At 37.2% G+C, this 15,880-nt stretch overlaps 2 protein-coding genes across 2 annotated transcripts; one reads left to right on the forward strand and one right to left on the reverse strand.

The window, feature by feature from the left end:
* Positions 1-757: 757 nt before the first annotated feature.
* On the reverse strand, positions 758-1,708 carry LOC108413774 (olfactory receptor 10A6-like). Its single transcript, XM_017686434.1, has one exon. The coding sequence runs from the start codon at positions 1,706-1,708 to the stop codon at positions 758-760; it is 951 nt and encodes a 316-aa protein (XP_017541923.1).
* Positions 1,709-13,285: 11,577 nt separating this feature from the next.
* On the forward strand, positions 13,286-14,233 carry LOC108413773 (olfactory receptor 52I2-like). Its single transcript, XM_017686433.1, has one exon. It carries the CDS (start codon positions 13,286-13,288, stop codon positions 14,231-14,233), a length of 948 nt encoding a protein of 315 aa, XP_017541922.1.
* Positions 14,234-15,880: the final 1,647 nt, after the last annotated feature.

Below are 15,880 nucleotides of genomic sequence, written 5' to 3' on the forward strand. Positions count from 1 at the left end.
AGATAAACTAACTATTGTTTTGAGGCCATCAGTTAGTGGTCTTGTGGATTTTCTAAAAATAAGTAAAGTATTAAAAAAGTACGATGTCAATACAAATAATGACATGGTCAATTGTATATGTGTTTATAAGAAACAGAAACAAGCTGGAGGGTGCAAATTAAAAACATGGTTCTTTACAACTTAAGATTTTTTCTATTGTCCTTCTATGACCCTTTGATTGTGTTGATGAGGATGCTTAGCACCCATGCTCCATTTCCACCCATGCTCTGAGCTAACAAAACCTAATTTATCATTTATTTTATTTTATCATTTAACTCAGAAGTGACTGTTTAAAAATACCCAATAAATAAATAAATAAATAAAGCAAACCTCTCACATTTGTTTATTTTGCCATTGAAAAATATTCTGTACATGCATCAAATTTAACATGGGGTATTGCAAATATGTTTGAATCATTCTGAAGAGCGTCATCTTGCATGTAAACAAGATTTAAAAATGCACCAAAAATGCATTGCACAGCATAATTCTAAATCAAAGAGCTCAGAAAGAAGGTACTGTTACGTGCTAGCTGCATTACACTTCTTTGCATTATTATTTTCTTTCTTTAAGATGCTATTCCCAACAAAAATCATTTTAATTTTGAAAATGTAGTACAATTAAAATAATGAATATTAATCTTCAGAGAAATCCTTTACAAGCTTTTCATGGAAGTGGTGCAAACCACATCCAAATACTAAAAGGTGATTTTTAAATGATTTTATGCTCCAATTCCATGTGAAATGTCAGAGGCAAAAATTCTTTTCTGCAGAATTTTTCTGAAACTTTTTCTAATATTTTCAGTTCTCATCCCGTATATAAGTGGGTGCAGGAGGGGCGGAATCAGAATGAAATGTACTGACAAGAAAACATTAAGCTCTTTTGGAAGATTGTTATTAAGTCGATTGTATATCCCAGAGCAAAGGCTGGCTGAAGAAAAATTAATAAATGTGATTAGATGGGGGGCACAGGTTTTTAGAGCTTTCTTCTTGGCATTTGCTGATGCTTTCAAACTAACAAATAATATTCTTACATATGACATAATGACCAATGCCAGAGGAAAAACAACAAAAATTACTACCCCAACCAAACCATACAGGTCTACAAGTGCACTCTTCCAACAGGCCAGACTGACTAGTGCGAGGTTATCACAGATCAGCTTGTTTATAGTGTACCTGCACAGAGGTACGCTTGAAGTAAAATGCATTTGTAAAGCTAAAAAACAAATAGAAAAAATGTAAACGACTGCTAGAAGTATTCTAACTTTAGTTGGTGTCATTATAATGTGATATTGCAGTGGTTTACAAATAGACACATACCTATCATATGCCATAATTGTTATTATTCCATATACACAACCTCCATAAAATACGACAAAGAATACTTGCAGTAAACAGTTGCTATACAAAATATATTTCATTTCATCAAGAAGATAGTTCATGATGCTAGGCAAAACAGTGGAGCTTCCAATTAGTCCACTGATCGACAAGTTGAATAAAAATATGTACATAGGCTTGTGGAGACTTGTGTCCAAGTAGATTATCAGCATTAAACTTACATTGGCAAACACTGTAGCGAGATAAGTCAAAAATGTGACAAAGAAAACTCCATAACTGAGTGGCCCAGGAGATGCATAGGCCATAAAAATGAGTGTTATGTTAAATTGTACCATACTTATTATTTCTGTTTTAAAAAGTCATCACAAGCATTACAATGATGAAAAAAGCAGTGTGAATGAACAAATAATGAGAATTATATCAACAGGCTACCTTGAATTAGTTAAAGGGAAGCTATAAGAATGCTTCAGCCGCTTCAGAGCTGTTGATGAGGAATTTGAATATATAACTTAGTTTTAACCATGAGACATTTCTCCATGGAAGGCTAAGAGTTTTCCCTCTGGCATTAATTAAGAATGTTATGCACTTTAGTCACAAAGTTTTTGTGGTCATAGGAGAGACTTTGTAAACAGTATTTGATTCATTTTAGAATTTGAGATGCTTCTCAATTAAATAGTAAGTAAAATGTTTCCTGGTATGAATTAAAAATGATTCTATAAGTTATTTTAGGCCAAAAAGATGGGTTGAGTACAGCCCTACAGCCAGAATAAGTAGTAAAAGCATACTTTTAGAATAAGAAGTCTTTTTACATTTTACTTGTGTTTCAATGGTGTTTTAAGTATTGTATTTTTTGATTATTGATATTTTATCATGAAGATAAATGTTTAATGAGTAGACAAGAATTATTAGGGTTTGAAGTCAGAACAGAGTTAATTACTAAATGTCACGCTTGGCAACTCCCACTCGCCCACTTGCTCATGTTATGCTTTCTTCCAGTAGTCCATGTGCTTTTTTGTTTTGGTTTTCACAATCCTGGCCCCTTGTTTCAACTCTGCCCCTGATTGTTTCCACCTGTCCCTCATCATCCCTGTTGTATTTAGGCCCTGTGTTTGCCCTTGTCTTTGTTGGTCTTTGTTTAATCTTTGTTGGATGTATGTATTGTATTCTCGTGTTTGGTTCTTGTTTGAGGTTCTGTGTTGTTTGGATGTTTGTAGTGTTTGATTCTTGTTTGAGGTTCTGTGTTAATTTTGTCATGTCTGTCCCTCCTGCTCTCTGTATCGGCTGTTTGAACCTGGACCATTTTGACCCTGACCCTGGATTTGCCCATAATAAAAGTCGTTTATCTCAGCATGTGCACGCCTCCTCGCTCCCCACCATTACCCTAAAACGATCAACACATTAATATCGTTTTACTGAAGCAAGTTCAGAGAATGAGTGTCACTTGTACATCTTTGGTATGAGGGAGAAAGGGCTTTTCAGCTGTCCAGTCTGCAGAAACTGCAATACTATAAACCAGTATAACATGCCTATATAACTCATCCAGAATCCAGGCTCATGATATTCTGAAGGCCAAAGAAGGCACAACATGCTACCAGATAAGTATACCTTTTACACTGTTAAATCAGTATATGGGGGCTTTAATTCAAGCAACTAAATCACAGCACAGGTAGTTCATATGAGCCTAAATGTGAATATTTGTCAGCCATCCTATTAAAGAGCCCTCACAAACAACGATACTTTCGGCAGGTCAGTTTGCAAAGCTAAATGAGACAACTAATAGTTCCAAAATGGTGAATTAGTTGGTGCCCAAATTGCAGATGTATTAGTAATTAAAATGTGAAATTATTCTATATACAGTATTTAAGATATTTAAGTCTTGAATACTGTTGATATTATGTTTAAACAGCATTCTAATTTCATGTACATTCTTGTTCATTTTAGTAACAAAAACATGACACCCAGGCTGCAGGTTACATTTTCTTTCTTCATTTGCTACTGTAATTGTCTAAAAATGCTTTGAATATTTCTCTTACTGGACGTTGTACTCAAAATTTAAAGAATTAATTCACAATGAATTTAAATCAACATTAATATTGAAACAAATTAATATGCTTTCATTGCACAACATAATGCAAGATGTAAGATGCAAGATGTTGTATAGAAAAGCTAACACTAGGTGGTGGTAGATAAGCATGGATGAAGACTGCATAAAAAATGTAATGTTTAAAAGAAAAATTAATGAGTTGAAATCTATCCCATACATATACGTACCCACAACGTCCACAAATTCTCATTTATAAGTTTATGACAGCCTTTAGATGCATGCTGCACATTCTTTTAGGTCCAGACTACACTACCAGCTACTAGGCCTTACAGGTCTGTTATGTCTCCTAGGGGTAAGATGCACAAAGAGACTGCCCACCCAGACGCCAGACCAAAACAAAAAAAAAAAAAAAACTAAATAATAAATATTAATGATAGTAAACACATCAAATAGAGATTTGACGATTTATTCGATGCTTTGCACTTTCATTCAGTCATCAAAATTATTCTCAGCAATCCACTGAAACAAGAAAATCAAAATATAAAGGAAATATAACTTGAGGGAGGCCCAAGGCCCAAAATAACAAACAAAAAAGCCTAATAACAATATAAGAAATATAACTAACCTAACAAAAGAAAAGAAAAAGAAATTACAAAAAAACACCCTCACTACACTACCGATAAACAAAGTCCAACAGATCAAACAAAAAAGGCCACCCCTACGTTTCCTTTCTAAAAAAAGAAACCAAAACTACAATAATGTCTTTACTGGCCCACAGATGCCTGTAGGACAGTAAATGAGCAAAAACCGGCCTGTCGACTGTCAGGCAGCCAGGGGAGCGGAACCGTGCAAGGCCGAATAAGAAAACCACTCCATATTGCTCCGACATCAAAGGCTTTTTGTAACGAACAGGAACAGGAACAGCCAATCATACACTGGGAAAACCGAGACATCAGTCACACAGCAACAGCGTCCACCTGAAAACACTTGGAGAAAGAGAGAAAAGGAAACAGACAGACACAGGACGTAACAAGGCCACAGCTCCTGTTATTCCTAGCTCCCATGCCACAGAGGGTCAGTGACACAGATGTGCTGTGTACCATTAATGATTAATATATAAACAGGTGTCGTAAAGATCTCTTCAGACTGGAATTTGCAGACAAAGGCAGACCAGAGGTTTGCAGACTGGAGTGTTGCATGATGACTGAGGAAGATCTCTGTAGACTGAGGGTGAAAATGACAGAGCATCTAACATCTAAGCCTCCATGTTGCTACCTTCCTGAATTTAAAAGAAAAACATAAACAAAATATAAACAAGAATTCCTTGTCAGTAGTGTAGTAGTGCCAGTATGAAAAAGAAGGCAAAGCAGCAGAAAGGAGTGCTGTGGTCATGACCGGCATTAATAGCAGCAGACTTGACACAGTGGGCTCCAAGAGGTTCTGTCATGCCCAGAAGGAAGATGCAGAATTTTCATGGCCACAGAGTTGGCTTCAGGCAGGGTGTACACCAGAATGGACAGATGTAACACCAAAGGAGCCCACCGCAAGGGCACTCTGAGCGGCCCGGAACAGTCTTTGGTTAGGCTTAGTGTTGCTTATGGGGTGGCACACGTGGGTCACTACAGGGTGGGCAAGACTGTGAAGCGGCTGAAGCAGAGATTCTAATGGCCAGGTTGCCACTTTGACGTGGAACTCTATGTGCACTGCTGGAACTTGTGTATGGCCAAGAAAGGGCCGCCTCAGCTATCACATGCTCCATTGCTATCCCTCTGCTCTGGTGACCCAATGGAAAGAGCAGTCATTGACATCCTGGGCCCCTTTCCCACCACCAGGCTAGGTGCTGGTGGCCATGGATTATTTTGCTAAATAGTCAGAGGTGTATGTAGTCCCAGACAAAGCTCATGACGGTGGAGCGGCTGGTAGAGGAACTTTTCTGCCTGTTTAGCATGTTAAAGAGCTACACTTTGAGATGCCCGTCATGAGGTTTGAAACTGGCTGGGCATCTGGAAGACCTGGACCCAAAATATTTTTAGCGGCGCCACTGCTCTTGTATAGCATGCCAATTACCAGCCAATTAGTGCCAATAATACTAATACTAATAGTAATATTATTGTGTTTGTACTGGCTTCTGTACAAAAGGTGTGATAGTCGGCACTTTGATATGAGTTTTTGAAAGAAACATAACAACAGAAACACAGAAAATACCTGCAGATGCATTGGCTATTAAGTTATTTAGAATGTCAACGATAACGGTCTTGGAAATCATGAAAACATATGGCAAACATGCAGAGGTTTTTATTTATCCAAACATAAATCAATTATGTGAAAACTTTTCTTGGAGGTTCTTTTGTGTTCAATTTTCAATTAAAAAACCTATGCTGGGCAGACCCCAGCTCTGCATATAGAATATCACATGTGCAGTTAAAGATAGTGTATATAACAGTGCCTGATGTAATATAGAATAGCCAACACTAGGTGGTGGTAAGTAAGCATGAATGAAGACTGCCAAGTCAAGCAGATTCTTGTTTTGAATCACACAATATTTCCATTATCATTACTTATTAAGGGCTGATTTTAGAAGAGGTTAAATCTGTCATAATTAGGAAGTTATTTAGTATAATAATAATAATAATAATAATAATAGTTTCACCATCATCATCATAGTTGTTTTTTATATTGTTCCTTTCTCAAACTCCAAGATGCTGTAATATTTTCTTGGAAGTACAATTTTTCGATTTTTAGAGTTTATGCTTGAATCATCATAAACTGCTATGAGAAATGTGTTACATACAACAGTGAAGTGCTAACGTACTTTAAGTTTACTTTTCATGATATTAATTATGAAGCAAAGTGCTGTGAATGAACCCATATACACCCACCATTAACATCACACACATTTTTTACAGGCCCAGAACCAGTCCAGTCTTTTATCTTATTTTAATTATCTGTGTTTCTTTCTTATTTTTCAAATAACATTTCCACAAGGAGAATATGTCTTATTGTTAATTCCAAACTGTCCATAAATCTCCACTCTAACCTACTGGTAGAGCACTCCTATTCAATTACATAACAGGTGAGACCATCTAGAGAAGGCCAGCAAATTCTGGTAAATATTTTTAATTGATTTATTCCCAAAGATATTGTCCTTGTCCTTGCCTCCCCTTCAGGAGTCATCAGTATAGGTTGATTTGATATAGGATACATCCTCCTTTTGAAAGAAATGCGTTTTTAAAACATCAAACTTGCATAAATTACATTCAAAATTCAGACAATGAGAAATGTTTTCTATAAATAGACCATTACCATGTTGAAATGCATATTAGCAGCTTTCAACAAACTAAAACAGGATGACTGACCTTTAGTCTTTCTCCCCGTGTCGGCGTGGGTTTCCTCCGGGTTCTCCGGTTTCCTCCCACAGTCCAAAGACATGCAGTCAGGCTGACTGGACATGCTAAATTGCCCCTGGGTGTGAGTGTGTGAGTGACTGTGTATGTCTGTCTGTCTGCCCTGCGATGGACTGGTGACCTGTCCAGGGTGTACCTTGCCTTCCGCCCGATGACCGCTGGGATAGGCTCCAGCACCCCCCCCCGCGACCCTGAGGGAGAAGCGGCTTAGAAAATGGATGGATGACCTTTAGTCTACCCTGGCATGTAGTCTCTTTAATTAATTATTCAGATTCAGATTCAGATTCCTTTATTGATCCCAGGGGGAAACTGCAGATTGTTGCTGTTGTTGTAAGTATCTAGGACAAAATATGTGTGAACCATTCCACGTTATCCTAAATGTGCATATTAGAAGAGATATTTGTGTAAATTCAAACGTTTTTGCCATAGGACCAGCATAGTGTCAGGGGAGGAACAAAAAATGCTTAAGAGCATGTAGTGGACAGGTCAAGCCAGCAGCGGTGAAAACAGCAAATGACAAGACTGTGGATGCACTCCTTAACAAGGAGCCTTATACACAAAGAATAATGATATATATTTTATTTTCTGGTACTGGGCTTTTATTTCTATATTATTGAGAACTAGATTTCATGATGTAATATCACTAATAGTTAACAGATGTAGAAGTTCTAGTGTTTCAGAAATTATACTTCAAATATCTTAAACTGGGAAATGCACAACACTAAAACACATTAATAACATTAATAACTCTTTTTAAAGTCCAGTTCAAGGAATGGATTACCGACCAGCCTACAACTGTTCACATTCTGAATTCCATTTAATTGGATTCACAGATCTGCAGACACCGGCCTGTGCTCTTCATCCCTTTTTCATCATCTAGTTCTAACAGCTAACTCTCTTCTGATATTGGTAGTTATAATGCAAAGCACTCTGCATGCTCCTTTTCTGCTCTATGCTTGTAATCCATAATGTTGTGTATGCAGTCAGAATAGCTGGTCTGGTTGCACCACTTTCATTTTGTAAATCACATCTAATTCACCACTTCTTGTCCTCTTTTCCACTGCAGGGCCAAATGGTTCTGAGAATGGAAAATAACTGTACCAGTGGCTTTTATATGGACCTGGGTCGACATGGAACATTTAAAACCACGCTCAGCGCATTTTTCCGGCATGGTTAGCTAACTGTATTTCTTTATTGCGCCACTAATATAGCCGAAAACAATCAACCAATCAATCAAATCAATTTAAAATAATCAAATTTCTGTTTGCTCACACGGACACTGCCACGCATCCCTTGGGCTCTGATACCCACTTGGACTCCATTCCCCAGACTCCTCCTGGAATTCATATGTTTCCAGCTACCTCTGACCTGCCTGCACACTCCAATCACCGGTCTCACTCTCTGGAATTCTAATGTGGTTCACCTGTGTTTTGCTAATTAGCTTTAGCCCGGGCTTAGCACAGGATGCGTGCGAAGTATTGTTTCGTTTATCGACTTACTGAGCGGTTCCATAGTATCTGTGCCTGAGCGGCTCCATAGTATCTGTGCCTGAGCGGCTCCATAGTATCTGTGCCTGAGCGCCTCCATAGTATCTGTGCCTGAGCGGCTCCATAGTATCTGTGCCTGAGCGGCTCCATAGTATCTATGCCTGAGCGGTTCCGACCCGTTTGCCTGCTTACTGTTTACTTCTTTTGCTATTTCCTTTCGGATTATCTGCCTGTGGTATATCTCCGTGTTCTGACCTTGTGGACTGTTCTCTGGACTTTGATTTAGTGTCTCGCCCTTCGCATTGTTTGGTTTTGACCCACGCCCGTTTTTGACTGCGAGCTCGGATTACGTCTTTTTTAAAAAGCTAAGTTCATTTTTCCGCACGCGTCTGATTTCATCTATGACGCTACAGACACGAAAATAAATAAAAGCAGTGATTTTAAATTCACCATTCAACAAATGTCAAAGCTTCAATCTGTCACCAATTTCTAAATGTTGAATAGGGTCAGTTCTGCTCACCAAAGAACAGGTTTTTTTGACTAACAAAAGCTTTACTGACACAAATTCGGATGATAATGACTCAAATCTGAGGAAACTAAGTCAAGTGGATTATATTAGAGGGACAGAAAGCCAAAATGAATCTTGTTCTCTGTTAGGGTTGCCACCTTAGCCCAGTAAAGGTCCAGGGCACTCAATTAGTGGCTTTAAATTCAGTGGATGGCTATGCTCAATATGCGGCAGACGGATGTTAGTTCAGTTACAGCCTTTCTGCTGAGCGTGCTGCTGGCTCCGAACTGATGGGATGCCTGACAGGTGGAAGTCTATAAAAAATAAAATACAATCGGGTCAAACGCATTTTAAACAACATTTTGCCACAGAGTGAGGGTAGTAGGTGAGAATGTGTAAATGAAAAGAGGACAGGGGCCTACTTCCCATTTTACATCTGACTTTTGCCCTCTTTCTCTTTAATATTGCAAATTCAAAAGCATTATTAGACAGTGTAAATACATATAATGTAAATGATATTTTAATGATCATTTTGCCACCAATCATATGAAGCTACTATGCACCTCTAGAAACACGTTTTAATTTAAATAAAGCTGCCCAAAGCATCTATATCTTTGTGTAAATAAAACAATGCTAGTGTACCAAATGACATTAAAATAGATTGAATTAGAATTTTTATTTTGAGCCCAATATTGAATATATGTGTGGGAAATTTAAATGCAAACATATAAATAAATTGCCATTTTGCATATTATTATATCAAAATTTTGCTACTGATATGCTTATGCCATGTCGATATGGTAAGTGGAGCTGACAAAACTGGCAATGGCTTTAGATTCAAGAATATATGTGTATATATTACATACATACACACACATACATACACACACACACAGCTCAAAAAAATAAAGGGAACACTCAAATAACACATCCTAGATCTGAATGAATGATGAGATATTCTCATTGAATACTTTGTTCTGTACAAATCACACAAAAAACATCAATGGCAATAAAATTTATTAACCAATGGAGGCCTGTTGAATTATGTACACCTGGCTGAATCTCAACTGGCTCTTTGTTAGACGTATTATGTAGTGTTTGGTTTCAGGAGCCATTATTGCAAGATCTGCGTAGTGGACTATGCAGGCAGCAGAAACTTATTTGAGATTTAGCCATAATCGACCCAAACCTATAGTGCATCCCTGTGCCGTTTGAACACATATAGGAATTGGCCCAAGCTCCTTTTGCCGACTCTCCAGATTCCGAGTGTAACACACTTGGCCTGAACCTATAAGTACTCACTGGGGTTGTATCACAATAACTGGGAATTGGCCTGAGCTTCTTTTGCCAAATGTAACCCGCAACTAGCCCAAGCCAATGAATGCACACTTGGGCCGTGTAAGTACATATAAGATCGACCCGAGTCCCATTTGCAAGCTCTTCAGTGGGTAACACTCTGCCCAATTCAGGATGACTCTCAGCCAGTGCTACCACAGATCAGCCAAGCTCAGGCCAAATGTCCATGCTATCTGGGAAGAGAAGCTTCTAAAAGCTGCTACATTTAATTTTTTGGTTATTGGTCTCAACAGCCAACCAGGGTGAGTTATTAGATCTCTATATTAATTCATATTTTCCATACATTAAATTAGCTATTTTGTCTATATGTTTCATGTTTCTATAAATTAATGTTACAACTAATGTTTCTTTTGTTTTTAGGACAATTTTCTCCAAAAAGAAAACACCACCTGTTCTTTTTCAGTGTAAGTTTTTGAGCTCGGGGTTGTTTGGGATTTTTATGTCGGCTCTAGTTTAAATACTAATGTTTTCAGCATGTAGCTAACAGACATGTAAGTTACATTCCTTACTTTATATGTCTGTGTTTGTAAGTAACGCTTTATTTAAGGGCTTAAATTTGACATCTGTCCTTTATTATTGCAAAGTAGAGTTGGCCTGTTAGGGAGCGAGCCGACAAGCTTTCTGCTACCTTTCCAGTCTTACTAGCTAGTGAACAGTGTTAAGGGGGGCAGAATATATACAGTTGTAAAGAGAATATAACATATAAAAAGATTAATGCAAGTCTGACTCCATTATCAAGTACAATAACACCTTATTTAAAGGCTCAAACTCAAAGTGTGTATTTTATTACTGTAGTGTTAGCCTGTTAGCTGGCTAGCTTTCTGCTACCAGTTCAGCTTGCTAGTGAACAGTGATAGTGAAGGCAGAATATATGCAATCATAAAGAAAAGCTAAAGAAAAGCTTAAGCGAGTTTGTTAGGAATAAACATTGATGTTTAACCTAGTCACTGTGGAGTCACAGTCTAATTTCTGCTGAAGTTCTGTGCTGTTTATGCTTGTAGCACTGCTGTTATTTCATCTTCACTTGGCTGTACTGTAAGCCCTAAATAGCACTGTGTCCCAGAATTAATTAGATAAAACAATGAAATGTAAGCACGCTTTATTTGATTTTGCTGAAAACTATATACTTTGATCCTTTCAGTGTTTTCTCTATGTGGTATTCCATTGTGCTGTTTAGATGTTGAAATTGTAGGTAGTTGCTTACAATACATACATAACATGCTGTATATGCTCCTTGCAAGGATTTCGAAATACATATTCTTTTTCAGATATTTGTGGTTGTGTAATTTACTGACACCGATACTGTAAGTATTATATCAGAAATTTGTCTTGATGGTGGTGTAGTCAAGCCAAAAATTAAGAGTGATGGTCACATTAAAAGAACTATTCAAAAACATGGGGAGCCAGACTGGAAACAGTATGATGTTAGAATCCTCTCAAAAGCTAGTAAGGATCCCTTATTCAATCAAAATATGCATGATTTTATGTATGTATAATTTTGATTGAGGCATAAGAAAAATGATAGAAATTTAATAACAAAATGATAACATTTGTTCCATTGTATGAAATCATTTCTGTTTGCTCTGTGGCACGGCCAGGGGAGGGGCCAATGCACACTGACAGGGAAACCCAAAGTGAGCTCAGAGAACATACACATACCAGTGCGAGTGAACCAAAGTGCTTCATTTACACACATATTGTTAATCTACACATTCCATTGATTTGAACTAATTAATTTCAACTTTTAATAGTCATGAATGAATACTGGATTCAATTGATGTGTGTGGTCATCTTCAAACATGACTTGGCCAATCAGATTTTACAATTGAAAAAATCAAGTTTAATCACATTTACAATATATTTTATATTTTATCAGCAGGGGCAGATGATGGCACATGATGGGTTTAGAAATGTTCGGTTAGTTGGTGTGGAATCTTTCTTATGCAAGAATATGCTTCAAATGCATAAGAGCACTATACCATTCCAGCTCTACCAAATCAGTGACAAGCAGTTGCTCAGGGCCCCAAACAACTGCTGGGTTATTACTGTACCATTATGTTGTCTAAAATGCTAGAGTGAGTGACTCGTCCCTCATTTAATCTTGCTGCATACAGTCTCTGCTTGGTCTAATGTCTGAATTTTGTCATCATAAATGAATTACCTTCACTGTAGGTGGGGGTCATTTTTGGATAATGACATGGTGCACTTATATAGCAACATACTGGCTGAGTTAAGATATTAATAGCAATAAACTACAGACAATGATTTGATAGATAGCAACATAATGTTAAGAAATGTTCCTTTTGCAGCCAATTTAGGCTAAAGTTATAACAGATGGAGTACCATGACATCTGTACCTGAACTGCTACTTACAGCATGAGGTTTTGAAAATCAGTCTGTTCCCATTTTAATTGCACTAACACGTCATTGTAATGGAAACCCAGGTCATTAATTAAACTTATTTGTTTTCACTAGCAAGTGATTTAATTGGCTCTGGACTGATTAAATGTGTCATATTCTCTGAAGACATTTGGTGTCTTACTTGAGCTCACAGCTCATTTCCTCTGCTTCTACTGTGTAAATAAAAGGCCTTTGTGGAACTAATACACTTAGCAATTACAGAATAACATACTAAAGTTAAAGCAGACTTACACAGGAAGATTTTATTAAGGGTTGCACTTTATAATTTGCTCTTTTCATATGCAACTTGTCTTTAAATGTTGTTTTAAGTTGTTGTGTAACAAAGATGTAATGAAAATACTTGTTTATAGATAGAATTCTTAATTCATTCGAATCAGTGGCAGACACGTAACTTCACCATGTAATTGTCTCCTCATATTATTATGGGCTGAATTATTGTAAGCACATTATACAGGACCTTTTTTTTTTTCAAAACGTTGTATTTGTATGATCTTAAGTTGTTGGAAAGTGACACTCGTACTAAATCTTTTACATTTGTACAGCTGCAGTGCTTGTGTTACTGTGCTTCTAGAACACATGCCACAGATTTTATCTACCTCTGAGCTTTTCAGGCATACTTTATTTACTGGTCGTAATGAAATACTACCATTTATATAATGATTGGTTTTAAGGTTCAAAGTCCAATTGAAGGAATGAATTACAATCCAACCTACAACTTTTCACATTCTGAATTCTATTTAATTGGTTTTACAGATCTGCAGACATACCGGCCTGTGTTTGTCATCCCCATTTTAATCATCTTCGTTCACGCGTTAACGGCTAACTCTCTTCTGATAATGGTCATTTGGAAGCAAAGAACACTGCATGCTCCAATGTACATTCTGATCGCACAAATTGCAGCTCTTGGGGTTGTTGTGCCAATTATCATTGTTCCCAGGATGCTGGTTAGTTTTGTGTCTGGCCTAAATCTAATTACTAAAAGTGAATGTCTCATTCAGATGTTTCTTGTTCATCTTGCAGGGTGTTTTCAGTCAAGCATTTTATTTTGGATGACTGTTGACAGACTTTTTGCCATTATGTACCCTTTGCGTTACCATGACTTTGTAAACCTGAGCAACTCTCTCTGTTTCTGCTCCATACTTGTAATCCGTAATTTTGTGTTTGTAAGTGGAATGGTTGGTCTGGTTGCACCACTTCCATTTTGTAAATCAAACCAAATCTACCACTGCTTCTGTGAACACACATCAGTTGTTAACATAGCCTGTGGTGATGTTTCTAAGAATTATTTAGCAGGTATCCTTGGTTTAAGTCTTACAAGTAGCGACTGTGTCTTTATAGTGGTCTCCTACACTGTTCTCTTTGTGGTCATTTTTAAGACGCTTTCAGGAGACTCTCGCCAAAAGGCCATTCAGACATGTGGCTCTCATTTAATGACCATAGCGGTTGCCTATTTCAGTGCCGTTAGTACATTTGTCGGATATCGAGTATCTTCAGTTTCACGTGATGTACGTGTGCTAACTAGTCTAATGTATCTCCTCATTCCTGCCTGCGTAAACCCACTAATCTATGGGATACGAACAAAAGAAATCAGAGTTGTCTTAATTAAATATCTAAAAATTAATACAATTAGTGCACGTTGACAGAGTCACGCTTCCAGTTTCAGCACACAGAGACAAGGTAGTTTAGTCAGATAAAATGTCTGAAATATTCATTGGTGAGTGGTTTTGTTATTAGTTAGCTGTCTTCTGCATTAAATGTAGCTGCACTTGCCATGACGACTTTTTTCAGGGAGATTAGTGACACAGAAATAAACCTTCACTCTGATTACTGCATTGCTCTTTTGTTCATTTTAGAGCAAGAGGTTCAGGCTTAGATTTTTGATTCTGTATTTTCAATGTCTGTCAGTCCCAAATGACATGTTTTTTATGTCCTAATTGCACATATTTAGTGGTAGTGTATCTTTTTGTTTATATTACAAAACATTTTACATCTGAGAAAATTGTAAATTGAACAGAGTGCAGCAGCTAAAACAAGAGTTCCTAATCACAGCCCTGGGAACCTCACACTATGTACATGTTTGTGCTTTTCCTCATGTAGCATGCTTGCTTCAGCTCATTAGGCAGTTAACAAGCCCTTAATGTGCTGGATCAGGTGTGTTAGACTAAAGAAAATCCCAGAGCTGGGTTTGGAAACACCTGAATAAGAAGGTCAGTTACCAAAACAGTGGTGAGTATTGCTGCACTCAAGTGGTGTTGTGAATTGGGGGAAAAAACATTTCCTCATTGAAATGGCAAACAAAGTCATATTTGAGATTCTAGAGGGCACGCAAGTTTAAGAGATTTTTTTATGTGGCTGGTTATTTTCAGAGCATGTGAAACTTCTCTGGTTAATGTAATTAATGTAGCAGCAACAAGATGAATGCAACTATAATGTATGGAGCTCTTGCTGAGTTCCAGTTTGTATGTAAAAATATGTTTGTATGCCACATACAGGTGTTGCTAACAGCATGCGCTCAATAAAGAGAAATGTCATTCAGCTTCATGTCAGAAAAACAGAAATAAATTCATCAGAATGGAAGTGAACAGTTGTTTTGAATGTGAATGTGCAGCTCACAATACATCATCTGAACTTTTCTAAGCGTTTTCTGTAACTGTAACTAAAAAATTTGTAAGTGATCATACATGAGCAGCTTGGAGTGCTACTAGAGTGGCTTGAAAAAGTATTCAACCCCTTTGTGTGTTATCCACATTTTATGGATTATGAAATGATAATATCAAGTCAAATGGCATGCTTTGTAGATTTGCGAAAAATAAGTTAATACATCTGCAGGGAACACATTTAAATATAGCAGTTTTCTGCAAACTTTAGTGCACAATTTCTGTTTATTTGCTGTGCTCAACACATTGGAAAAAAATGTAAGTATAAATTTAAATTGATAAATTTAAGTATGTGGCATATAATCACTGTTTGAGTCATTATTGCTTTTATAAAACTGTGACAACATACCAGCGGTGGACAAAATACACAAATCATGCACTTGTGTTAAAGTAGAGATACCCAAGGTAAAATATTACTTCAGTAAAAGTAGAAGTTCCTCCATTTAGCCCTCCACTTGAGTAGAAGTACAAAAGTATTTGCCTTCAGACGTACGTAAGTTTCGAAAGTACTAAAACATTAATCATGGCTTTCATGTGCTGTTACCCTTTTTGTAATGAGGCTCTTGCTTCGTGAACTCATTTCAGGTGAAAATACTCCACCTGTAATTTCATGAATTATTCTGACACTGA

This window comes from Pygocentrus nattereri, chromosome 17 (assembly GCF_015220715.1).
Source record: "Pygocentrus nattereri isolate fPygNat1 chromosome 17, fPygNat1.pri, whole genome shotgun sequence".
Lineage (NCBI taxonomy): Eukaryota > Metazoa > Chordata > Actinopteri > Characiformes > Serrasalmidae > Pygocentrus > Pygocentrus nattereri.